Raw genomic sequence first — 25,102 nt, forward strand, 5'->3', positions numbered from 1 at the left:
CACGTATGTAGTGTAGCCAACTGTATTCTTCCAGCTGTACCAATCCAAAGCAAAAAAATACCACCACAACCCACGCACAACCAATATCTTATACTTTGTATTATCTGTATTATATTACCAACCCCTAGATGGAACAGAAAATACGCCGGCAGGAAGGTCAACCCCAAATGTGTCCGCTTCCGCGAGTGCAGAGCTAGAAAGTAGTGAAACTGTACCCCCAGCTGAAGCGTCCGATCTAGACCCTAAAGAATTGCCCCCACCTCCCAGTACCTCCGCGGGTGACGACACCCTGAACACCTCCCAACAGTCTTTCTCCTCTGCCACCGTCTCCGTCAGCGTAGCGGTAGACGACACGGACGACTGTTCAAACATTTACGAAAACAATTCGATCGCGGCCGCGTCCACTCCCAAGACCGCCAAACCCTTGACCAGTGTCGGTAGCTTCAAGGAGAAGATGCTTCCCTTGGAGCCACCCAAATACAAACCCGTTTACGACCATAGTTCGATACTGAAATCGCCCATACAGCAACCACAGACGAAACAACAAACTGACCAGCAAACCAAGACTCCCGAAGAACTGCACTCTAACGAAGACGACGCTGAGGACATGTCGTTCGAGTACACCGACGAAGACCTGGACGAAGCGCTGCAAGCGGAAGTGTCCGACGAGACCAAGACGACCATCGGTGACGATATGATTGACGTGAGCAGTGAGAACCAATCGTTCTACATGCCAATGACGCCGAAGAAACCAGTACTAACCAACGAGGTAGCTGAAATGAAGCTTACCGCAATGGACATTTTAAATTCCATACAGAAGGGAACGTCAGATCCTCAGGATGAAAACACCTACATCGAAATGACCAACGGACTCGGTGGAAAGTGTGTGTTTGGTGATGACCTCAAGTCTACCTATGAAATGATCATGGTACAGAATAGTCCACCGAAAGCCGACCAGGAACCGTTGTACATGGAGTTGTCCCAACTTCACAGCAACAGTTTGGAGAAGAAACCAAAACCCGATGTGAGTGGGTCTAGCAAGAAGAACGCACCGGACTCGGCTACCAGTACGCTAAAGAAGAAACAATCCGATCGTAACACCCTCTCCAAGAAGCACAACAAACGCAACGACTTGCCAGATATTCTTAAATCAAACAATAGCTACCTTAAAAGTGACGACAGCTCCGATGCCGACGACGAATCAGCAAAGGACCATGACAAAATAAAAATCAAAGCCGCTCGTTCGCGGTTCAGCCTGTCGGACACGTTCCGTCCAGCGTCCTACTACTTGGGCGCCAGTTCAAGCACTCCGCTCGGAGACTGCATCGACAGCTCGGACAGTGAGATCGTGTCTCCACCCCCAATCCCAACAACCGCCTTGCCCCTGGACGAGCACAACAACGATGAAATGTTTCTCTCGGAGAACTTCGATACGGTGAAGCGCCGTGACAAGGGATCATCCAAGTCCAACTCGCGTTGCTCCCTGCTCAACCCTTCCGATCACCGCCAGCCCAGCCAGACGAGCTTGTCCGGATCCATCGACAACAAGTCCCAGTCGAGCAAGAATCACTACGAATCGAACCGATCGAGCTTGCAAAGCAATTTGTACCTTGGATCGTGCTACAACGTGGACGGTCGGTACGACAACGGGTCGAACACCTCGTCGGACTATGATCTGTACCGGCGGTTGAAGGTAGAGCCAGCCGTTGAAGATGACGCGAGTCGGCGCACTTCTACCTCGTTGTCCGAGACGGAGTCGATCGAGTTGAGACGGAGCAGTTCCAAGATGGATGTTGCGACGCGCAACAAGCGGAGACCGATTTCGGAGGATTCGCTGAATGAGATTCAGGTTCTGGGCGGGTACAGTATCGATGAGACGCTGTCGAACGCGAGCTTTGATCAGTATTTGGGAAATTTGGAGAACGTGTACGTGAATTCGGAGAAGAACAGCTCAAGTCGAATGAGCTGGATTCACGACAGTTTGACGAACTTGCCGGCGATGGATTCGTTCAAGAATGGCCACGATAACAGTATTTACTACGAGAACGTAGAGATGCAACCGCGTGCCAAATCGACTACGGGTAATCGGACGGATGATGAGGCGAAAGCGTTCTACGATTCGCTGGAAGATGTGGCGGCTCACGAGAAGGTCACGCTGTCACCGTTGAAGGAGAAGAATCTGTCGATCCACGACGCTCGATGCGTGTCGGAGGATTTGATGGCGGCTGGGAGAAGTAACTTGAACATTGAAATTGTCGACTCGGTTACGACGATGTCCTCGATGGATTTGGATCAGCGCAGTTCGTGCACGGTGTTTGATTTGACGCAAACGACGACTCCGGCACATAGTAGGGGCAATAGCAATTTGTCAGACTCGGCACCGTACTATTATTCGGATTTGCAGAGTAGGGATTCGCCGCTGTCCGATATCAGCAAACTTTCGGATTTGGCTCGGATCAAGTATCCGTTAAAGTTGAACAATCAACGTGAGGTTGGGGTGAAGAAGGCAGGTATTTCGCACATTCACAATCCGATAAGTCACGTGAAGGCGGCGAACATTTTGACGGCAGCGGAGAAGGATCATGAAATTGATCAGCGCAATATTTACGAGTCGGATCGTATGGTGGATAAGAATGTGAATAAGATGTTGGAGGTGTCGTTGTCGAGTAACAACAGTAAGAATTATTACAACAACAAGATGATGAACAACAAGCCTAGTCAGCTGGAGGAGCCACGGGTCAGTGGAGAGGTGAACTCGTCAACGTCGATCTTGGCGTCGATACTCAAGTCTAGCAACAGTCCAAGTAGCAATCAAGTGCTGGCAGCTTTGAGCAATCAGGCGAGTGCTTCCTCCAAGAGTAGTTTGAACATATCGACGGAAATGTCCGCCAGTGGGGATCAACTGTGGGAGGAGGATAGTTTGTGGCGGGATAACTTGCGCCGGGCATCTCACATGCACGCCAAGTCGATGGAGAGTTTGGATCATTTAAATGCGGGTTCTTCGATGCAGTCCAAGTTGTCCACTTTGAACAGAAAACATCTGCAGCGTCAGGCGGGGAAGGCAATCACTCGGGATGTGACCTACGTGAACGATGCTCTGCTTACGAAGGCGCAAACGATGAAGAAGCATCACAAGTCGCAAAACTCCAGCGACGACAATGACGTGTACGTACAGCTGGCCAGCAATAGTAACATGACAGATTCGGCTTCATCGGATACGACCTCGGACGTTTATGAGGTGTTGAGGGACGAGACCAAGTACGACATTGACCGAGAAAACATTCGACAGTGGGATTTGATGTCCAGCGGGCTGGTCAACAGTGCCAACAAGTGCCTGGAGACCGAGGGTAGGGATCAATACGGACGCAACGGCAAGCAGGACTTGGGCGGCAAGCTCGGTGGGACGGGTGGCGGTGGAGGTGGGGTAAGCAGCCGGGACAGCACGCTCAAGCGGAAGCAGCTCCTGGGTCTGGATGGGTCGTATCAGGCTGCAAAGGGTGCAGAGGCTACCGCTAGTACATCCAGCACTAGCAATGTAGAGACCGCTAGTGCAGTGTCCTCTTCGACGGTTGATAGCAATGAATATACGCCAAGTCCCGGGTCCAGCCATGTCTTTGCAACGTCGTCGGATGCACATGTTCACAAAAAGCACAGTAACACAACACACTAACGCAAGAATATTAAAACAAAAACAACGGAACGCACAATCACGTTTGTTGAAAGGATAGATTTCTAAGTACTTTTTTTATCTTCTAAGCATTCCATTAATCCGGTAAGGTCCAACAATGTCACATTGTATTTATGTTTTATTTTATATACTTTTTTATGTGTAAATTAGCAATCAAAAGGCCAAATTATCAGCAAGCATTTTATCGAACAATAAATACTCTTCCATTTGCAAGCAACGAATCAAAACAGATTAACCTAAGTGATATGATATATATTGATTGATTTTTTTTTAATATGATTTCATATACAAGAGAAACGTATTGTAAATACATATATACAACAGATATGGAAAAAAAAACCAACAACCACGTGTTACTATTCAATTCAGAACACTGAACAAGCCACCAACAAGCATTCGACGACAATCCCCGTAGATTTCAAGCGAGACTTTTCTTAATACTTTCAGCTTCCATTTCAGTTCGCAACGTGAAAAACATTCCCAAGGGAGCGCTGACGGTGAAACCGGACCCGTCGGACTACCGCACCGATCCGAAGCTGGTCCAGGGTTATTACGACCCAAGGCAGACCGAGTACTACTACCAGGACCAGGAAGGCTATATCCGGCCGGACATAAGCTTCGAATCCACCCACGATCTGTATACGCAAGCCCAGCTGCAGCGAGCTCAGGAGATCAACCTGCAGCAGCACTACCAACTTCAGGATATCGATCGCAGCTTAGCGGCGATGAACGAAGAATCTCCGGGAGAAAAGTGGCCACCGAACATAAACCAACAGCAGGTGTTTACACCACGCGGTCCACAAACCCCCAACCATCATCACCAGCAACTGCAGCAGGACAAATCCGAACTGAGAGTAAGTTACGAAGCGATGCGTGATCCGATCAGACATAATCTTCACCCTTTAATTTTGTGCTTCTTCAACACCACTGAACAAACCCAATGTTTTCCCCCACCCACAGACGTTGGAAATGTCCGCCGGGGACTTACTGAACCGTACACACGAAGAACTAGTCTTGCTGTTAATTCAGTTGCGACGACAGAACAGCAATACGGCACGCTCGATCGAGCAGTGTTGCACAAATATACACGATATTCAGGTTGTTTTCAAGTTTTTGATTTTGTTTTTTTATCTCGCAAAAAATTACGCTTTGCCGAGTTGTTTGCAATTCATTTGCTGTGGTGGGAAGCTAACCCGAATCGTAGATCATTTCTGGGAATTCAGTCAAAATTTTACTAACCATCACACAAAAACACGCACACACTGTTTGTACAAACTCAAATTGGTGACGGACTTAACCCCCTTCTGGATCGACATCTCAAAACCCTTTCGGCCAAATATTTTGACTAATAAATCAAGCCTCATGCGGAATTAGCTTGTGTCAGCTGCACAACTTGATCAAACTTCGCCTTCGCTTCCAGAACTCGATACGTATGTCTGACGGACCGTCCCGGGCGGAGAACCTGGCCCGGCTGGAGGCCCTCAAGAAGCAGCTGTGCGAGCTGGAGAAGCAGTACGAGAAGGAAAAGCCGCTGATCAACCTGGTGGACAACATGGTGAAGCTGGGCACGCTGTACCGAGGGGCGCCCGGCAAGGGCAAGAGCAAATCGTCGTCCGGCTCGCTGCACGCGTCCGAATCGGCCACGCTCGACCGGCTGGAGTTCAACCAGCGGATCCAGGAGCGCCGGCTGCTGCAGGAAGAGCAACGCCAGTGGGACCGGCTCAGCCCGAACCACACCGAGCTGCAGGTTGGTTGAGGTGTGTGGTTTCTTGGAGGATTTGAGATAAAGGTTTTTCTTCCCTTTAGTCCAAGGTCCAGCAGCTGTATCAGATCGATCAGCTGCTGCAGGAGGAGTCCGGCACGCTGCAGAGCTTGCAGCGCGACAAGGAAGATCTGGAGCGTGCGCTCGGTGGGTTGAAGGCCAAGATCATGAAGGGTGAGGCACCGGCACCGGCCATGGAGGCGGCTCGGCAGCAGCAGCACACGCTGGAGCGCGAGCTGTCCCGGGTGCACCTGATGCTGGCGGAGAACTCCAAGGTAGGATTGTGGGGGAAGGTTAGTTGATTGTGATTTGATCAAATGATTTGTTTTTTTTTTCAGAAATTGGAAAAGACCGTCGCAGATAACGCTCGCCTGGAGCAGGAGTTGTTGGTACTTCGGCAGAAACTGCAAGCTTCGCGGGATACGCGAGGATCGCAGGCAACGCTGGTTCCGGGACAGGACGGACAGTACGTGGGTTCGGCAACGCTGGTTCTGGAGTCGGAACTGCGACGAGTACAACGACTGGTTGGCGATATGCAGCGCCAGCGTAACGAACTGAGCCAGGCGGTGCGACAGCTGACGGACAACTCGGACTCGCTGCACAAGCAGATCAACAAGAACGGCGACTCGCGATCGCATATTAAGAAACGATCGCAAGGTGCTGCTTGGGTGGAGACTGATTTGGATTCGCTGGTCAGCAAAGATCAGGGCAGGCACGATAGTACGCTGTCGTTGAACGTTTCGGAGAAGCAGAGCTCGGTTTACGGAAGAAGCGATCTCGATCGTTCGGAAGCGTTCGAATCTTGTAGCGTGGATAGCGATGACTTGTTGGAGGACTCTTCGGGTAATCCGTTTGGATATCCGGATAAGCAAGAGATCAAGACGGTTCGGATTGTTAAGCGCGAATCGGAGCGTAGACATAGGGATCGAGAGAAGGATCGAAGCAACGCTTCAACGCACAGTCTCGATCAAGTGTTGGAAGAGGAAGCCCAGATTTTCGAGGACTACAACAACTACCATCGGGCAAAGTCGATGCCGAGGGGTGTTTCGGAGACTCACGAGGCGTTCGTACAGAACCAGGACGTGCAGTCTTACTCGAGCAATTTGAAGGACTACTACAGTATGACGGCCAACAGCCAAAACAGTTACCCGGTATCGATGATCGATCGCAAGGCAGATTTGTACTCTGGCTGTGATCGTACACCTATTGGTAAGACATCCGCCAGCAAGGTGAGCACACTGTCGTTGAACAGTTCGATGGACGGCGGCAGCGTTGAGTACTCCGGACTTCGCACCAAAACGGAATCCATTCAGAGTTTGACCATTTCCGAGCAAAGTCCGGTGTTCCAGAGCGAAGCAGCCAAGCAGATCCTCCATGAAATGGGCGCTCCCCAGCAGGGTGGTTCGAACGGGCTGTCCGCGTCGGAACGGCAGAAACAAAAGGCAGAACACATGGCCCAGCAGAACAAGCATCGGCGGTCGGTTCCGAAGGAGAAGCGGCGTCACCACACGGCGCCACACCACGTCAACGCCAAGCAGATCGAGATCATGCAGAGTGAGAACGATATGAATAAGAATGTAAGTTTTTGATGAGGGGGGATATTGGGAAAGTATTGATCATCTGAACCTCCTTCCAGAACGTCAACTGGCGTGCGCGGGATGACGTGGATCTGGAGGTCACGCTGCGACCGCGATCGAACGCCCCGGACGTGGTCCGGTCGGCGATGGGCCCCCGCGAGAAGATCTCCGAGCACACGATCGACAAGCTGCTGGCGGCGCCCAGCAAGATCCTGATCCCCGAGCGGTACGTCCCGGAGCAGACGCCGGAGCTGTCCCCCGAGGAGAAGCAGCGCCGCCAGGAGAAGGTCGAAGCCATCAAGAAGATGCTGTCGGAGACGCCGATGGCGGGCAATGTAAGTTTGACCTAGATCGTTTTAAGATCGCGGTGAACGTTAATATTTTTTCATTTGATTGCAACAGGACACCTCACCGAATCAGCCGGCCAACGCGGAGAAGCGACAACGGGAGCACCTGCTGCAGCTGAACCAGATCTTGGCCCAACAGGTCATGCAAATGAGCAAAATTGTAGCTGGTAAGTTTGCGATCACCCGAGCGTGAAGGCTTAGCTGTCGTTTCTCCATGCTAGCGCGCTCGATTTAAACTGTTATTTTAATTTTTAAGCCATTTTAAGTTCAAATTTCTGTTCGAATTTCGTCATTTTGTGTTGTTCTATGTTTGCCCAAATCAGATGCATTTGTTACATTATGGTTTCTCTTTTTTTCGTTCTTTTCTCATCCATTAGGTAATCCGTACCATGCCACTAATCCACAAAAGTAGTGTTCGTTAGTGCCAGTCGTGCACGGTTGTTTTAATTTCGTTTTTATAATTTATTGAATGCAAATTTTCGTTGTTTTATGTTTTAAGTTTGAATGGCTTCTAGTGTTCATGTTGAATCGTTACGGAATGTTTGAACCGAGTTGAGTCGATGTTCTACACTGCTCGCTCTCTATATCTATTGATACTCTCTCTAATGCCATCTAAATGTGTATCACTCATGACAATCAAACAAATCAAATGTTTCCCAACAAATGCTTGCCCATCAACAACAACAACTACTACAACACTACAACAAACGAAACCACAACCAGACGACAAACCCCAGGATCAGATCACAGGTTTGTAGCACCAATCAGATCATCAGTACAGGATACAAGGGTGGTTCCGAGAGCACACTCATACCAGAATACTCTCAAAAATTCATGTGTATGATTTCGTTGGAAAAACAATCACCACCAAATTTGATTTTTGTTTTGCATGCTGTTGCACAATTTTTGCAATTTTATCATCCAAAAAGTTTGCATTTTGGACAGACCTTCAAACTTGCAAGAACAACTCAATAACATGAACTTTCTTTACCAACCTCCTCGACACGAACAAATTCAGAAAATTCGATGGCAGTGCTCCCATCCAGCATCTGCAAGCTGCGCAAGCGAGGCATGTTTAACCGCACCAGCCGCCGGAACTCGGCCGGAATGGCTGCTTCTGCGGCTGCCGCCGCCGACGACGAGGAAACCCGCTACCACAGCGAAGTCGAGGACAACGACGATGACGACGACGACGATACGGAATCGCCGCCGGAACCGCTGCCCCTGTACCAGCAGCGTGAAAACTATTTCACCTAAATGTCGAGAGTGGAAAAAAAGTTATACTGGCAACAAGGATTTCAGCAACACTTAAACTGCTTCCAGATGTACAAGTAATCACCAAAAAAAAAGAAGAAAAAAAACAAGAGAATACAGAGTTATTATCGTCGTTAAAGTGTTTAGATAAAGCTGTGAATTTAAACAAACTTGAACAAAACTAAAAAAACGTGTGGAGTGGAACAATTGAATTGATTTATCCGTCCATCATCGGTTGGCAGCACTGCTTTGTAAGACCCGCAACGTTAAAAATGGCTTTACAACCCGCACCTGAGCCTGAAAGAGAAGAGAAAAGGGGAAGTAAGCCACACATACTCACGCATATCAGTCGAAACCAAGAGAAACAAACTAGCGAAACAGGAAAAAAACAGAATTTAGTTGCATCGCAATAGAAAACAAAAATAAACCTTTGCTCACCCTTAGTTGTCCGCGTGTGCGATTTTAATTTAGAGTGTACTGGCCGCGCTAGAGGGAACCCTAATTTTACACACTCACCAAAATAACCCAGTGCAAATGTGTTTGATAGAAGGTTGACAGAAGGAGAAACAATTCAATGAAATGACGCGTAAACAAAATCAATAAGGCAACGTCAATTACTGTAAAATTGTGTAAACAAAAGGACGCATCACATTTGAAGCAAGGAATTACGTACTAAAATAAAACTAGCTAAATAAACACACATGTCATATGCAAGGACTAGTAGAATAGAGTTAACTGAAATAAACAACAACAAAAACAGCATACCAATCACATTACCCATTCAATCGTAGCAAGCTGTAGATTGAGGAGATAGGACGAGGAAGGGATTTTAGTCGAAGTTTCGCGGTGTTTCATAGGCGAACATTCAAGACTGAGCACTGCCTAAAACAGCTGTGCAAAGTCTTGAATGTTAATCTATGGTGGAACGATAGGTGTGGGAATAGGTTGTGAGAGTAAGGGTGGTTCCCAGACTGGACGCCACCCTGCATTGAGCCAGTCAAGCCCGTACATCCGTCATGCACCTTCACCATTAAACCCGCTTGGCTATCCGTAAATATTATACGTCAATTTGAAGCAATTTGAATACTAAAAATTACCACTTGCTCAATTCGAACAGTACTAAATAAAAAAAAAAAGAAAATTGTACCAAACAACAGTATAAATCAAGTTAAACCTAATCGCATTTATCCAAGCAAAATAGTGTTATTCAAAAACAAAGAAGATAACCTCTAACCAGACTTTTAACCGTTCAGCAGTATTAAGTTGAAGTAAATTTACCAACCATCAGTCGAAAAAACCAAACTCGCTTTAACCCCCCTCTAAATCCTCATCATACACGGTAAACCAACTCATTGGATCAAATCAGACGAAAAAAAACACACACAGGGCCTAACTTCGTAGCAAACCCGAGAGCGAGAAGGCAAATTGCTGCTGCAGAACTAAAAAGAAACACGACTTAAAAACGTAAGCTAATAACAATACAATAAAAAAAATGCATTTACAGGGTTCTTCTCTTACTCTTTTTCGAGCGTTTATATTAAAAAAAATCTTATGATCAATTGCTACCTGCATGTAACGGAGAACAAATCGAACCAAGTGGTCCAGCAGTGCGCTCTCGGGATCCCCCCTCACCAAGGTAGAGACAAATCAATCAAACATACACATCATTGAAGAAAAATCGGAAGAAAAATATCTCTATCATTATACCTCCCTCAGAATTGGCTTCGAAAGCGCTAGGTTATAAACAAACAAAAAAAACACTCTCACTTCATACCGATCGAAATCTATGCATATCACATGAACCCAAAAAAAAAGATGGCGTCAAATCGTTTTTGATTTCCACTTAGCGCCACCCTAAGTTTATTGCTCAACGGCGAAAAAAAATCTAACATTTGTTTTTGTTTTAAAATCAAATTGGCCATACTGATGAAAATATACAAGAAATTAGGAAACCTTTGCCTCGTTTAAGATAATCACAAACAAGAACAAAAATTAAATTACCCAAACCATACTGAGTGTGTACGGAGTAGTAGGCGGTGCAACGCGCGCTGCGTGGGAGAAAACACGTTGATCGTGTTCGCGGTAGATTTTCCTCCCACGCTGCCGGCGCAGCCGGCGCCTACTCAAAGGAAGAAGAAAAAAGAAAACAATTAATTTGCCATACTATTACGATGTACTATTGTAAACGAAATAATTGCAGCCTAGTTAAAGCGCTGCGAAACCGCGAGAGATTTATATAAATTTTGTTTTATTTTTTTATTCGTTGTTTTAGGTGCTATAGTTTGAGTCGATAAGTTACTCATTTTCGGTTCGTTTATTTTTATTACCTTTTTTAAACTATTTCAAATCGATCAGTTAAGGCGTTAGCGCAACCAGCAAATTACATTAAATGAAAATCATTCCGAATTATCGTTGTGCGGAATTTATCGTTGAATAATGTTAATATACCTAATGAAAACCGTATAAAGTTAATATTACACGCATGTATTGTTAAGGGGAAGTACACTTTAACCCGACAGGGAGAAAACATACACACACAATATTGTATAAAGAAAACCATAAAAAGCAGCACACAAGAGCGCGAAAACCTCGTTTTAGTTTAATTTATATTCAACCAAATAAGCTAAGTTACGTCACAAAAACAACAACAACAAAAAGATCACACTTTCAATTTCAAACCCCGGCACTTTTACCTTCACTCCGTCGATAAAACTTGCAACAATAAACAAACCGAAATAATAATAACAAACAAACACCAGACAAAAAAAAAACAGAGTAAACAAGTAATGTATACAGGCAGCATCAGTTTTAATCGTTCATTGGTAAGGCAGCAAATCGGCGCGACAGAGCAAGAGGTTGAAACAATGCAAACAAAACCTATAAACAAATAAAAGTAAATTACTACGTCAGAAAAACAAACAGTAACGTCGGTCGTCGAACGGTGCGATTGTGTTTTATTTGCATGAGAAATTTCATGGTTAATTTGGGTTGTTGAACTGACACAATCATTTTTATACCAACGTTGAACAACTTTCGTTTTTTACCCCTCTACCTTCGCTCTCCAAAATGCGTGACGTAATAAAAGAACGCTCCCTAAATTATTCTCAAACATTCAAGTAAAACACCTCGAAAAAAAAATCGTAAATATTTTGATTGCTTCGTACCACGAAGTGGTAAAAGGGCTAAATCTTGATAAGCTCCTCTTCTTTTCATAGAAGGCCATGCGTCTCCATTAAAATTGCTGCTTGAGTGACATCAATGCTGGTATAAGTGACGAACCTTCATTAGTCAAGTTGTTTTGAAAAATTGGCAACTATTTCAAAGACTTCAACTCTGATGCCATCAGATCGACATCTTTATACTCATACTTCGTGCGAACTTCCACACCATTGTCGCTCCAAGCCAATTTCCCATACTCCACTTTCCGCACGCACGCAACTCTTTGCGAAACGCATTGCCCTTCCACCTTTACTGGTTCAACGCCGCCGCGGAGCCACCTTCAAAATGCACTTCCGCCCGGCTCCATCGGTCCAGTGTGGTAGCGCAGTTGGCCGACGACTGATCGCCATGAACCTGCCGCGATACTTTGCCGTTCTGCTGCTGGTGCTGGTCGCGTTTTGCTCGCACGGGTCGGCGAACCCGCTGCGGCCCAAGATCAAGCGACAAACGCTGGTGAGTTGGATTTTGGAGGAGATTTTTGATCGAGGTTTTGATTTTTTGATTTTCTTGCAGAAATTTACCAGAGTCGTGAGCCGGGCCATCAACCAAGCTTTGACGACCATCTTTGGACGGTGATATTGGGAGAAACTCGTGTCGTGGCTATGATTAAAACGAATTTATTTTCGATAAATGTGTTTAAGTGATATTTTGTCAATAATAAAAACCTAATGTTAAAACTCAAACGTAAACTGTTTCCAACTAGGAAAACGGGAAGGATAAAGGATGTGAGACAAACATGCTAATTTTAGGGTAGTTATTTTACCGCACACAAATTTGTTCTCTAGTGCTTTGCTTACTGCTGCTGCGTAGTAAAAGTATTTTTATAGTTTTCAGTTTGTTGAAATGCGTTTGTTGTTTGTTCTATCGTGAGGGGAAAACGGCCTTCAGCATCCGCCCCCGAATGTAGGCTCAATCGCTGTCGATGCAGTCCAGCTTGCCGGAGTCGATCTTGATCTCGTGCTTGACCAGCCCCTCGGCGGACGCGTCCACGTTGACCGTGACGTGGGTGGGCGTATCGTTGGCCGTCACCGAGGACAGCAGCTGGCGCGTGCTCGAGCTGGACGAGTAGCTGTCGCCGGAGCTGCGCGTGGAAGTGTGCGAGTTGCCGCTGATGGGACTGTCCGGCAGCGAGCTTTGCGAGGCCTCCTTCAGCACGGTCAACGGCGTGGACAGCTTCTTGGCTCCGTCCGGCTTTTCCTCGGTGGCGTCCTTCAGCGGGCTGAGGATCGTGGTGTGCGGATCTTCCGGGGTGTAGTAATCCGAGTCTTCGGCGGCTGCGAGCGCTGCGACCGACTTTTGGCTCCGCGAGTCGACGTTTTCAATGTTGGGCATCTTCTCGTACGTATCACAGGTCTGCTCGGCGCCGTCCGGATCGGACTTTTGCAACAGTGGGGATAACTTCTCCGCCTCGCTGTCGTCGTCCAGTTCGGTCAGGTTGGGCAGCTTGGAACGCTCGTTGACCAGCTGGACCGATTCACGATCTAGCGGGGTCGTAGCGTTTGCTTCCTTCGCAGTCGGAGCCGCGGTAGCAACAGGTTGGCTGGACTGAATGCGGAGGCCTCCTTTTTCACGGGGATTCTTGTCGCGGCTGACCGGAGCCCGTTGCATCAGCGGAGAGTGCTTGGTCAGCAGTTCCTTAGTGACGCACGCCACCGATCCGTCCTCTTTCGATAGCAAGACCGACATGCGGAAGTCTACGGCGTTCTGGTTGAGCTTCTCGCGCGATCCCATGGTCTCTTGGTCCTTTTTGTCCGCCTTGTCCGATGATTTCTAAAGAAAAAATACAATTTAGTCTAAAGACGATTCCAAAAACAAGAAGACCTACCTGATTAGTTTGAGTGCTGTCGGTGGTGTTCTCGGTCGAGCCGGTGTTGTCCACTTGCTTGGTTATCGTAATGGGTCCGTTAAGGGCTTCAATCAGCGACACGGGAATGTACCCCGATGGAATGTTATCCGTGCTCTACAAAGAATACACAAACTTAATTTCAATTCAACCTGCCACCAAGAAAAAAAAAACACTCACATCCTGTGGACTCTGGGCGGCGCCGGCAACCGCGGCCGGGGTCGCATTCGACCCGGCGACCGCCTTCTGCACGGCCCTGATCTGCAGCAGCGCCCGGAACGGAGCCCGGCATATCGGGCAGTTGTTGGCCTGGTAGCGCAGCGAGTCCGCGCACGAATTGCACAGACACAGATGCCGACACGGCAAGATCAGCGTGTCCCGGGTGTCGCACATGCAGATGACGCACTCGCTCCCATTGTCATCGGTGTCCTCGTCCCCAATCGGTTTGCTCACCAGCTTGTTCTCGATGCCGTAAATCTCCTGCAGCAGGTAGCACAACCCGTCGACAAAGATCTTCTGCTTCAACGCCCGCAGCGCGTACGTTCCGTCCGAGTGGTGGTCCACGACGCAGATGGTCGTGTGACTCTGGCGGCACTCTTCCGCGCCCTCCTCGACCACACAGTGGATCACCACCGGGAATGTGTCCTTCTCGCAGTTGTACGACAGATCGTCCTCGGAAAACAGCGCCGGGTTGAAGATGTGCGACGGAGCGGAAAAGACCTGGCCGACGCCCCGCTTAAAGTGGAATGTCTCCGACGACAGGGACGAGTCCCGCGGGATGTAGCTGACCCCGGTGGCGCCGATGTCCTCGATGCAAAAGTGGTAGATCGTGATGGCGCACATCGAGTCCGCGTCGAACACAAACTCGATGTTGTACAGGGCCGGTTTGGTCGTGCCATCGCCGTGGATCTTGGCCGCACAATCGGATGCTTTGACGAACCGGACCGACTCCTTGCGGATGTTCACCAGGCTCTTGAGCGTCTTGGTCGGTTCGGTGGCCTGCGGCGGGGGGTACGGGAACTGGAGGAAGATTTGTTTTTAAATGTTTATAAAGCTTGAATTTTTTTTAATAATTTTTAATTCTTTGATCTTTTGATTACAGCTTGTTGATTGTTTGCTACTCAGCATAAAAAGTTTAATTTTGGAAATTGAAATTTGTTGGTAATATCTTTTTTGAGTAATTTTACCTAAATAATGTGTAAAAATGTGAACCTGATGAAAATTTACCAGAAACTGATGAAAATATTAGACTTTGTTGTCACAACATCTGTCACCAATCCCTGATGAACTACCATTTTTGTTTCTGTGTATCTTGTGATAAATCCTTTTTTTTAGTTGTTAAGAATAAATAGTAGATTTTGAAATATTCCAATTCTTACGTTAAGTTGTTAATTTCCTTACTTTTCCGTTGTAGAAGATCAGATTCATTTCCGTGGAATCGAATTACTACGCTAAGTACAATTTTCTAAGTCATGAGTCAAATTCAAATAGCCATTTCAGCCAAGTCAAGTTGATTATTAACCAGCGGAGCGAATGTAAGCGTTCACAATTCGATCATTTTTTACTCCGTATTCTATGAATTTATTCCCGTCTGGTCAAGTCAAGTCAAGATGATTCCGTTCCACGAATTCCGATTAATTATGTGCTGCTCTCGTAGACTGACCAAAACCAAACGCATTGAATTTGGGTTTTTTTTTCACAGCAAAGCTTTATGCTACTCCCTCAAGTGACATTCCACAATAAAAAAAACCCTTTCCCCTTCCTTTATGCTTAGCAGATAACGTTGTCGCACTTACGGGGGTTGGTTTGCAGCCAAGAAAGTTCAGATCAGCGTTCTCCCCGAATAGATACGCTTCCGGCTGAGGAGTGTCGAACCGCTCGCCTCCCATGATGAAATGCGTCCCAAAGTAGTTTCCTGCAAAATGACAAAACCCATAGTAGGCCGTCCACGAAATAAGTATCAATTAATATGTCGCAATCGAGGTCGGCTATGCCACTGTTGGCCAATGTTTTCAAGGACTTTTCACCTCCATAGCCTACTCAGCGCTTACCCTCCCCCGCCCCCCTCGCACTCACCCGACCGTGGTGGATACTTGTACTGATGGTTCGCGCTGACGTCCGCCTCCTCGACGGCTGCATTCTGCCTGCTGGCCAGGGCACCCATCCTCGCAGCGCTTCCCAACTAGCTGCTCCACGCCCAATTACTCGATCACTACCTTCTTCCGCTTTTCCAGCTGCCCTCGGGCACTTTTCCTGCTCCACCCAAATGATTTCGGGCAGCGAAAAAAAACTTTCCAGATCAGCTTTGACCCCCCGCGCACTGTGTTCACCCTAACGGGAACCCGACCACCCTGAGCCCTAACCTGTTTTTCCTCCTCCAAGGAACGGGAAAAAGGCGGAGATTTTTCACTTGGACATTATGTGGCGAGCCAGCAGCAGGTAAAAGTTGTCCATTTGACACAATTATATAGAGAAAGAAAATATCACACACTCTCGAACTGCGCTGCAACCCACTCTGGCAGTAGGGTTTTGTCTGTGATGTGTCTGCTGCTGGACTGTCTGTCAGTCTCGTGATGATGTCTGTGTTTGTAGATAGGCCAGATGCAATGTTAGTGCATGTCAGGAAGGTAAACGTTTGCTGCATGTTTATAGCTGAACTATGAGAGTGTGTTTGTGTGTTCAAGTTAAAATGCTAGTTTATTTGAAACGAATACACACAGAAAGGGTCACACCTTAAGTTATTATACTTTGAAATGTGCTATAAACGTGACAAGATCGATATAAATTGGTGGGATGTATGGTGGGATAATACCACGGTAAATATCATCATGAGTAGTGAAATAAAGACTACAACGAGTGCTGAAAAAATCAAGTTTTGCAACAAGTTGCTTACAACATTTTTAGCAATTCCGAAAAACGCTTCTTTCATGGAATGTTATGTCAAACATTCATGTGTTTAGTTAATTCATCGTTCAAAACAAAAAATATTGAAAAATGTTACTTTTCGATACTAGTGTTTAAAAGTTTAACTTTTCAGCACCCATTTCAGTGCTGAAATGTAGAAATTTTCAGCACTGTTGTTGAAAGGTATTAATTTTCCTTTCTGTTCGTTTTGGTAGGGAAAAGTAGGCCGTTTCGTTTCTCCAGAAAGACAGGAAAAGTTGAAAGTTTCACAGTGGAATTGCAAAAAACAATTTTTAATCTCCTGTCCAGTTGTTTAGCAATCATTGGTTTAAAAAAATTGTAAAATTTAAGATTGTTTATTTGCGAAAAACATAGTTTCTGCGATGATGTACATCGGATTTCATTGAAAAAAAAATCAAAATATGTTTAAACAAGTCTAAACATGAAAAATTAATTTTTGATTGTTTGCAGTTGGTTAGACTTCTTTTTTCATTATTTTTTTGATTTTTGAAAAACAAAATTGTTTGCCCCCGATTGTGTGAACCAATTTTATAGGGAGGGGGCGACATAAACTTTGGAAAAAAAAATGCAACGGGTTAAGTTCAAATCGGAACTGCATTATTGGATTCTTGGTACAATTTCACACTTAAACATTTAAAATTCGTATAAAAAGTTCATCAATAGTTGAATAGGCATTTTCAGTAAAACTAGTTTCTTAGGGCAGGATGAAAAAATATGAACTTTTAGACAAATCTTATAGATTCAATGGTATTCGATAAACTAATTGAAATCCTATCAATGTCAATGTTTAAAAGTTTTGCAAAATGTTTGACAATAGGAGGTTGTCATCATAATTTTTGTAATTTTGTTGATTTTGGTGCGAAAAATGGCATGAGTTGACAAAAAGTCGTAACTAACAGTTTGAGAGCATGTCGCTATCCAGGCAAGACCGGGGATTGCCGGATTCTCCGGTACATCTGGAACAACTAAAAAAGACACTTTTGGCAAATACTACCGAACTTGTTTGCCATTTTCAATTTATATTAGCAGGAATTCTCTTAAAATTTCGGTTTGTTCAGACTAGTTTTATCATCAGAATTTTGAAGGAAAAAGTTTTGCAAGCAAATCGTTTTTCATTCAACTTTTCATATCTAATCGATACTCGACAAAACAATCCATCCATTCACTAAAAGAACTCATCACACCTTTTTATCACATTTGGACAGTACTCGTGCGCAAGCTTCACGTATGCAGCCGTACTGTTCACCTTCAGCTGGATTCCGCTCGTCGCCTTGTTCCACATGTGCACCAAAATATCATCCTTGATTGACGTCATCACCGCCTCGGTACGCTCCGGGTAGAAGAACCAATCGTGCCGCGGGTACCGAATCCGGTAGAACACGTCCGGTGGGTGAACGGACAGCTGGCCACCGCACCGTGCCCGGGTCATGTTGGCCACCTCGGACACGTTGCAAAACTTCTGGAGATTCCGCGTCACCATGAACGGTCCGTTGGCGGCCCAAACCTTGCCGTCAAAGTGCTCCGCGAGGTCGCTGGAGGGAGGAAACTTGATTATTTTTTAAACATTCCTAGAAATGATGGGTTCTGACTTGAGACACGACTCGGCAAAGCGATGCCCGTAGCCGGTGGCTTCCAGGTTGATGACTCCGTTTGCCACGTAGCCACTGCCTTCCGAGCCGAGGTAGTTGGGCAGCAGCAGGTCAAAGGATCGGCGCACGATCACATCCGTGTCCAGGTAGGTTCCCCCGTACTTGTAGAGTACCAACAGACGCAGAACATCCGCTGTGTGTTCAACTATGTAGCTCGAGTTTTGAAGAGCATGCTTGGCGAAAAGACTCTCCAGTGGAGTTCCGTAGGCAAACGTTTCCAAGTCAATGTATCTCATGTGAATATTGCAGTAGTGAAGAAGAGGACTAATGAACTCATTGTTCGAAGAGTTGAACCACGTGGTCGCCACAAACAGTGGGAAAACCTTCCAATCCGCGTTGGATCGGGCCGCTGATTCGATGGCACAGGCCTGCCTGGCGGTCAGCTTGATCACACCCTCCGGAGACAGTGTGGACACGATGAAGAAGATGTTCTTCCCAGAACGAAACTCCAACTCATCGTTCTGCACGTTCGGTAGGTGAACAATATCTCGATCGACGACTTTCTCCGGCTCACTGGTCGTTGTTTCTGTGTTGCGCAGCGCGGCGATCTTCGCGTTCAAGCTGGACTGTAGCGCGGAAAAAGTCACGGATTGGCTCACGGTCAGATACACGAGGTAGAACACTACTAGTGCCGCGAAAATTGCAATAACCAGCGGACGATTGCTGTTGATTCTGGAAATCGAAAACATCACTACCGAATTCTAGTGCGCACCATTATCCACCACAGCAGCTACCGAAATGTGCGGCGTCCGAAGCAAGACTACGGATTACCGGTATCAACACGATCTATTGATTAGAGACAGCTGGGTCGACCCAAACAGACCATAGATTAAGCTACGTAGATAACGTTCAATGTGTTTTGGGTGTGTTCGGTAGCTTGATTCCCAAAAACGTTTTGGTAATACTGTTTTAGTGCTCCATAAAGAGAGTATTGATTGGCTTCATCGTGAGTTGTTTCTCTACTTGATAACGACTTGACCCTGCTTCTGTGAACTCACGTCACGTACTGAAACTCACCCGTCAATCTGTTGTACGATATGCTCAAAATTGGCAAAAACGTTTTTATCAAGAACATGACCACTTTACAGCATGTCCAAGACACGAACAATGATAAATGAAGCATTCTTTCTCGCCGAAAGTTAGTCTTCCAACGGCTCTTTGCCCATCAGGTGATAAGTTCCAGCCAAGCAAACATGCCAAACTGCAGCCCTTATCAAAGGAGTGTAGTTCACATTTTTGGCGGTAATTAGCACCCACTCCCAGGGTTGGCACAGATGGGAGCTTCATTTTTTGTTCGATCTTTAATTGTTGAGGACGCGTTGCGAAAGTGAATCGAACCGTAATGAACTCGAACAAGAGTCGAATCCTGATAGTGATTATGCTGGTGACGATTTTGATACTGTACATGAAGTACCAGAAAGCTCAAACGAAGCTATTTTTGCAAAGCTTGGATTTGAAGTATCTGTACGAAAGGGCAATGTGGCATACAAAAGCAGTTGAGGAGTTCTATTCCCCGGAAATAACCACCGAAACTGAACCGGATCCACCGTACATGCAACGCTCGTACAAACTTCAACAAACCGGAAACTATAAACTGCCCGATCTGGAAGATAACGAAGCCGAACTGTACTTCGAATCCCACACAAACATCTTCTTCATAATCTCAACCATCTTCCAAGCCGGACTCGCCAAGCTAAGCCCCCGCCAAACATGTGCCATCGAGTCCGCGGCCCGCTCCAATCCGGAGTGGAAAGTTTTCGTGCTGTTTGTGTCCGCGGCCGAGTTCAGCTTCTTCAACAGTCCCAACATTGTGCCACTGCTGCCGTATCCGAACGTGTTCCTGCGGCGGGTCAACATGACCACGTTTGGGCTGGGATCGCCAGTCGAGGAAATGTTCGAGCGGGGTGCGCTGAACAACTCCAGCTTCATCGTGGAGCACACCTCGGATGTGCTGAGATTGCTGACGGTGTACAAGTACGGTGGGACTTATCTCGATACGGATGTGGTTGTCATGAAGTCGCTCGATGAACTGCCGCTGAATTATTTGGTGTCCGAGGGGGACGGATTCGTGGCCAATGGGATCATTAATCTGCAGGCGAGTGGAGTTGGGCATACCCTTGCGGAGAGCATGCTGAGGTTGGTATAATTTTCTCATTGACACCTCCCAAACCTGATCAGTCTGACAAGATGGACGGTACCTGGGATTTCTGACACCACAAAACTTTAATGTTTCCAGATCAATTGTCATCAGCTAAATGAACGTCATGAGCAGTTGTATAGATTTTTCCCAAATTGATTTAAATTGATTTCAGCTTATTGCACTTGAATTTCCATTGAAATTGAGATTTTTTTGAAAAAAAAGTTTTTTTTCCTCCCTGGCCGATTTTTTAAGGGGGTTATAAAACTTTACAAAATATTTGTATAAGCCTAATAAAATTCCATTAAAATTCCATAAAAGATAAGTTATCCAATATTGAGTCATATTTTTTTAAAGCTCAAAAGCAATCTGATTTGGGTTTCTAACTTGATAAATATTATACAGAAAAGAAACAACCAAAATAACTAAAATGAGTACTGAATAACTCTGCAGTTTTTGTACGATATTTCATGAAATCTTCAAAAACTGGTCATCTGAGTAAGCGAATTTACCAGAATAGAAAACCTTTTTTATATTTATTTTAAATGCTGCCATTCCCTTCCAAATTTCCCTGAAAATAAGGGGCAAAACAATATTGCTAAAAATTCTAATGTTCATTAAACAAACTTGTACAATCCATTGTAAACTATTTAGAAATAACCTTTTTGAACGTCGTGAAGCAATTTGAAGCCTTCTACATGTTTTGAATTTTGGAACCACTCATCAAAGCTAAAATCGATATATTTATCGATAGATTAAGGGGTTGCATACATGTAGAAAATCTCAATATTTCATAATTCCGAATATTTGGTAAATCCTTTACAAAGATGTATTCCAATCACTCCTGAAAATTTCATTGAGATATGTCATGATTTAAGTGAGTAGAAGACGATTTGAGTTAAAACTTTTGCCATGTGCAAAGCGGACTGTCAAACTATGTGAGCGTTTTTCTCGGAACACCCAGTTGATTTCCGGGTGCCACGATATCTCGAGATAGGATAAACCAAATTGGCTGAAATTGGGGGTGAAGACTCTCAAGACATATTCCGTGTGCATGACGAAGCCCGATTTTGAAATTTTGTTTTTTTAAAAAAATACAAAAATCAAAAACTGACGAATTTTTATATGAAAAACACAAAAATATTTTTATCTTTTTTTAAAATAAACTTTTTTAAAATCGGTCTTCGTCATGCACACGGGACCGAATTAATGATTCTTCACCAAAATTTTGAGCCAATTTGGTCAAAGCAGTGTTGAGATATCGTGGCACCCGTTTTTTGAAACTGGTAAAATAGCTATAACTCGGCAAATACACAACCAAAAGTGTTCAAATTTATTTTATTGATAGATGAAAATGTATATTTTAATGCCCAACATATTAAAAAAAAAGTTTAAGCGTGTGCTCAAACCAACCTCTGAAACTTTTGCCGATTTACATGTATGTAACCCCTTAATAAATTTGGACACGTGAAAGTTAAAGCGTATTTTTTTGTTTCAAAAATGTATAATTAAGCCTGAAATATGAAATTTAGTTTTTTGTTTTGTTTTATTTTGCCCTTCTAGGACCTGCTATGTGGTGTAAATGGTTCAACAAGTAGCTAAAAAAAATGCACAAGTCAACAAAAATTTAAAATAGTACCACAAAATGACATAACTAAACCCGTTTCATCTTCCAGGGACGTAGCGAAAAACTACAGCGCCACCGAGTGGGCCGCCAACGGGCCCTTCCTGGTGACCCGAATCCTGCGCCAGTACTGCAACGTCACCGAGCCGTGGCACATGACTCGGGAGAAGTGCGGCGGCCAGTTTGGCGTCCTGCCGCCGGATCAGTTCTTCCAGGTGTTTTATCCCCACCAGTCGTGGTACTTTGAGGCGAACCGCACCCGCGAGGTGATGGAGCGGATGAAGGGCAAGGTGCTGACGCACCTGTGGAACAAGTTGACCAACGGGATTAAGCTGAAAAAGGACGCAAATGCGGCTTATATTGAGCTCGCGCGGTTGTACTGCCCAAATGCGCTGTGGTCGGTGAAGGAGTACTTTTAGGTTGAGTCAGTTTAGGATTATTCACTTAACCAACTGTATACCAAATGTAGACAACTTTAACAAATGGGTGAGTTTGCTTATCGATGACAAAAGCCTTATCTGTTCGAAATTCCACTCGAAACTTTTTGGTGGAATGTATTAGCTGCTTGATACAGCTTGACGAGCTCGATGTAGGCCATTTTGTAACATTTACACAAAATGAAATCTGAAACAAGCTACCTGCTTGACATTTATACACAAAAAATCAGACAAATGTGTTTAAATATTGAATGTTTGTTGAAAAATAAAGACAAATTTGCAAATAGGCATTTCTGCTTTCAATCTGTCCAAATTTCACTCGTAACAGTTGAGTAAAACTTCTCAAGTTTAGTCTGGCGTCTACCGTACTGAGGAGTTGATTCAGAATAAAATAAGTAATTTATTTGTAACAATTTCTATTCAAAACGCCGTATCACAAAATTTCAACACGTTCGGACAGTACTGCTTGGCCAGCTCGATGTACGCCACTTTGCTGTCCTTCCGAATCTTGATATCGCTGGTCATCCGGTTCCACACGTGCGTCAAGATGCGGTCCTTCATCCGTTCCATCACCTCCTCGGTGTGCTTCTCCTCGAAGAACCAACCATGTTGTGGGTAGTACACCTGGAAGAACTGCTCCGGCGGAAGCACCACAAACTGTCCACCGCACTTTTCCCGCGTCATGTACCACGGCTCGGTAATGTTGCAGAACTTTTGCAGCACTCGCGTCACCAGCGATGGTCCATTTGCGGCCCATCGATCTCCGTTGAAGGTTTGGGCAGCGTTCCTGAAATTGATCAAAGCTTGGAATCGGAACACCCCGTAGGTTCGGCTCTTCAAACAAACCTCAAGAACAGCTCCGCAATCTCGTGTCCAACTCCGGTGGCCTGAAGGTTGATGAACCCATTCGCAACATAACCATCTCCACTGGAGACCATATAGTTCAGCGGTAGCTCGTTGAATGACTTCATGACGACGACGTCCGTGTCCAGATAAGTCCCACCGTACTTGTACACCGCCAGCAACCTCAACAGGTCGGAAGTGTTCTCCACGACATAGCTGGCATTGTTCAGCGTCCCCGCGGCCACCAATTCCTCCAGTGGAGTCCCATAGGCAATCGCGCTCATATTTGCACTCCTAAGGTAAACATTCTCCAACGGTAGCAACGACACGATATCCGAACTGTTGAAAAAGCTGAACCCTCGAGCAGCCACAAACAGCACAAACACCTTCCAGCTGGGATTCGCACGCGCCGCCGACTCAATCGCACAGGACTGTCGCGGTGTCAGCTTGGCCAGACCGGCCTGGAATATCGTGGAAACCACGAAGAAGATGTTCATCTCCGATTTGTACTGCAGCTCGGCTTCGTTATCCTGGACGTCCGGCAGCCGATAGAAGCCGTCCTGCTGTAGTTCGTACACTTTTGGAACCACCTTGGGAGGTGGGTAGCGTTTCTCTGTACTCTGCTTAGCATTAATACTGGCGGCATGTAGAGTGTGTAGCCTAATCTCCAGCGTGACCAACTTGCTTTGAATCAGCCCGTGTCGTATGAAAAGAACTAAAATTGCCAATGTAACAAATCCAATGAAGATTTTCTGTTCTTTAGAGACCATCTTTGCTACGCTCTTGCAACAAAACTAAAATACTGAAAGACCAGTTTGGATCACGTCACCAATCGTTGTTATTTTTTCCCGGATGGTTCTTATCAGTTTCCGTGTTGCAATACCGTATCAACCATTTGGCCAAGTAGATAATTATATATATGGTTGATTGAGTTCCAAAATAGATACAAATTGAACATCAAAATGATGCTGCCAAGTTGTTGTGAGGTCACTGCAATGTCTAGACTGAAAGCTGCTATTGCGAAAGCAAACTATTTTGGTCTGTTCAACATCAATGTTGACGAGTAAACATACAAAATTGGGATGGAAAATCTGTTCAAATAATAAGTGATTAGAAACGCGTGTTTCACGAATCTGTACAAATAACGGAGAACTTGGTACACGACCAACGGAAAAAAAAATGAAAAAGCTCAAATATTTCAAATGTTTAATAAAAAAATGGAATAACAAAATTTTAAGAATAATGACTTCAACAAATTAATTTTATTGAACCCATCCGACATCACGACTTTCTGCGTGGATTTATTTAAGTTAAAACAATATTTTTAATTTTTTTATCTCAATTGGAATTAGAAATAGTTTGCAATTTTTTTGTTTTCCGCTTTAACTGAAAACTGTAAGACGAAACTAAATAAATTTAATCATTTTAAACACTTTTTTTTTTAATATGGCTACAATACACATTTCAACATGGTTACAGTAACTGTCCTATCAACAAATTTTATTATTATCGAAGAATTCATATTTTTTATAAAATTTCTTGTCAGCTGAAAGGTTTAAAATAACGGCAAAATTGGATTTTTTTTTGGAATTTAAGATTTTTTTTTCGATTTGATCGATTTTCATAATGTCTAACAGAAAAACATTTCAAATAATAAGACGGATTGGAAATATGTTTGTTTGTGATCCTAAAAATCACTTCTAAATTTTTGGGTATCACTAATTTGGAAAATTCGAATTTTAGTTGAAAAATCAATTGAACCTCCGGATTTTGTAAAAATGTAATAAAAAAATAAAC

General features: G+C 45.0%; 5 protein-coding genes across 19 annotated transcripts in view; 3 read left to right on the forward strand and 2 right to left on the reverse strand.

The window, feature by feature from the left end:
• The window catches only part of LOC6032089 (putative mediator of RNA polymerase II transcription subunit 26), a 38,688-nt gene extending 27,121 nt beyond the window's left edge, over nt 1–11,567 (forward strand). For 10 of the 15 annotated variants that reach the window (XM_038248868.1, XM_038248867.1, XM_038248866.1 and 7 more), the window contains one exon: nt 129–4,025. In XM_038248868.1, coding sequence (XP_038104796.1) covers nt 129–3,670 — 3,542 coding nt within the window. In that variant the 3' untranslated portion in view covers nt 3,671–4,025. Of the gene's footprint in view, nt 1–128; nt 4,026–4,135; nt 4,543–4,648; nt 4,787–5,108; nt 5,436–5,494; nt 5,726–5,788; nt 7,028–7,086; nt 7,363–7,429; nt 7,542–7,751; nt 8,125–8,392 lie in introns of those variants that run through there. The other 5 variants (XR_005276623.1, XM_038248870.1, XM_038248869.1 and 2 more) reach the window with 5 other exon arrangements.
• An 879-nt stretch (nt 11,568–12,446) lies between these two features.
• On the reverse strand, nt 12,447–16,258 carry LOC6032091 (E3 ubiquitin-protein ligase MGRN1). Its single transcript, XM_001842705.2, has 5 exons — nt 15,767–16,258; nt 15,487–15,605; nt 13,871–14,710; nt 13,673–13,807; nt 12,447–13,617 (listed from the first exon to the last, which is right to left on the reverse strand). The coding sequence occupies exons 1-5, from the start codon at nt 15,852–15,854 to the stop codon at nt 12,757–12,759; spliced, it is 2,043 nt and encodes a 680-aa protein (XP_001842757.2). The 5' UTR covers nt 15,855–16,258; the 3' UTR covers nt 12,447–12,756.
• A 1,487-nt stretch (nt 16,259–17,745) lies between these two features.
• On the reverse strand, nt 17,746–19,257 carry LOC6032092 (lactosylceramide 4-alpha-galactosyltransferase). Its single transcript, XM_001842706.2, has 2 exons — nt 18,205–19,257; nt 17,746–18,147 (listed from the first exon to the last, which is right to left on the reverse strand). The coding sequence occupies exons 1-2, from the start codon at nt 18,951–18,953 to the stop codon at nt 17,781–17,783; spliced, it is 1,116 nt and encodes a 371-aa protein (XP_001842758.2). The 5' UTR covers nt 18,954–19,257; the 3' UTR covers nt 17,746–17,780.
• Nucleotides 18,303–25,102, forward strand: part of LOC6032095 — a 148,510-nt gene continuing 141,710 nt past the window's right edge. Inside the window, exon 1 of the mRNA XM_038250268.1 lies at nt 18,303–18,314. The gene's annotated coding sequence lies outside the window, so the exon portion shown is untranslated. The remainder of the gene's footprint in view (nt 18,315–25,102) is intronic.
• On the forward strand, nt 19,607–22,444 carry LOC6032093 (lactosylceramide 4-alpha-galactosyltransferase). The gene is made up of 2 exons (XM_001842707.2): nt 19,607–20,400; nt 22,078–22,444. The coding sequence occupies exons 1-2, from the start codon at nt 19,607–19,609 to the stop codon at nt 22,442–22,444; spliced, it is 1,161 nt and encodes a 386-aa protein (XP_001842759.2).

The sequence above is a fragment of the Culex quinquefasciatus genome, chromosome 1 (genome assembly GCF_015732765.1).
Source record: "Culex quinquefasciatus strain JHB chromosome 1, VPISU_Cqui_1.0_pri_paternal, whole genome shotgun sequence".
NCBI classification, from domain to species: Eukaryota; Metazoa; Arthropoda; class Insecta; order Diptera; family Culicidae; genus Culex; species Culex quinquefasciatus.

Excerpts from the sequence above, each read along its gene's own strand:
- LOC6032092 (XM_001842706.2), bottom strand. The coding sequence starts at position 18,953 with ATGTTTTCGATTTCCAGAATCAACAGCAATCGTCCGCTGGTTATTGCA. Across the intron at positions 18,148-18,204 it reads TTTGCCGAGTCGTGTCTCAA|CGACCTCGCGGAGCACTTTG; the intron begins GTCAGAACCCAT and ends TCCTCCCTCCAG.
- LOC6032091 (XM_001842705.2), bottom strand. The coding sequence starts at position 15,854 with ATGGGTGCCCTGGCCAGCAGGCAGAATGCAGCCGTCGAGGAGGCGGAC. Across the intron at positions 13,808-13,870 it reads CCGCCCAGAGTCCACAGGAT|AGCACGGATAACATTCCATC; the intron begins GTGAGTGTTTTT and ends TATTCTTTGTAG. Across the intron at positions 13,618-13,672 it reads ACAGCACTCAAACTAATCAG|AAATCATCGGACAAGGCGGA; the intron begins GTAGGTCTTCTT and ends TTTTTTCTTTAG.
- LOC6032093 (XM_001842707.2), top strand. The coding sequence starts at position 19,607 with ATGAACTCGAACAAGAGTCGAATCCTGATAGTGATTATGCTGGTGACG. Across the intron at positions 20,401-22,077 it reads CTTGCGGAGAGCATGCTGAG|GGACGTAGCGAAAAACTACA; the intron begins GTTGGTATAATT and ends TTCATCTTCCAG.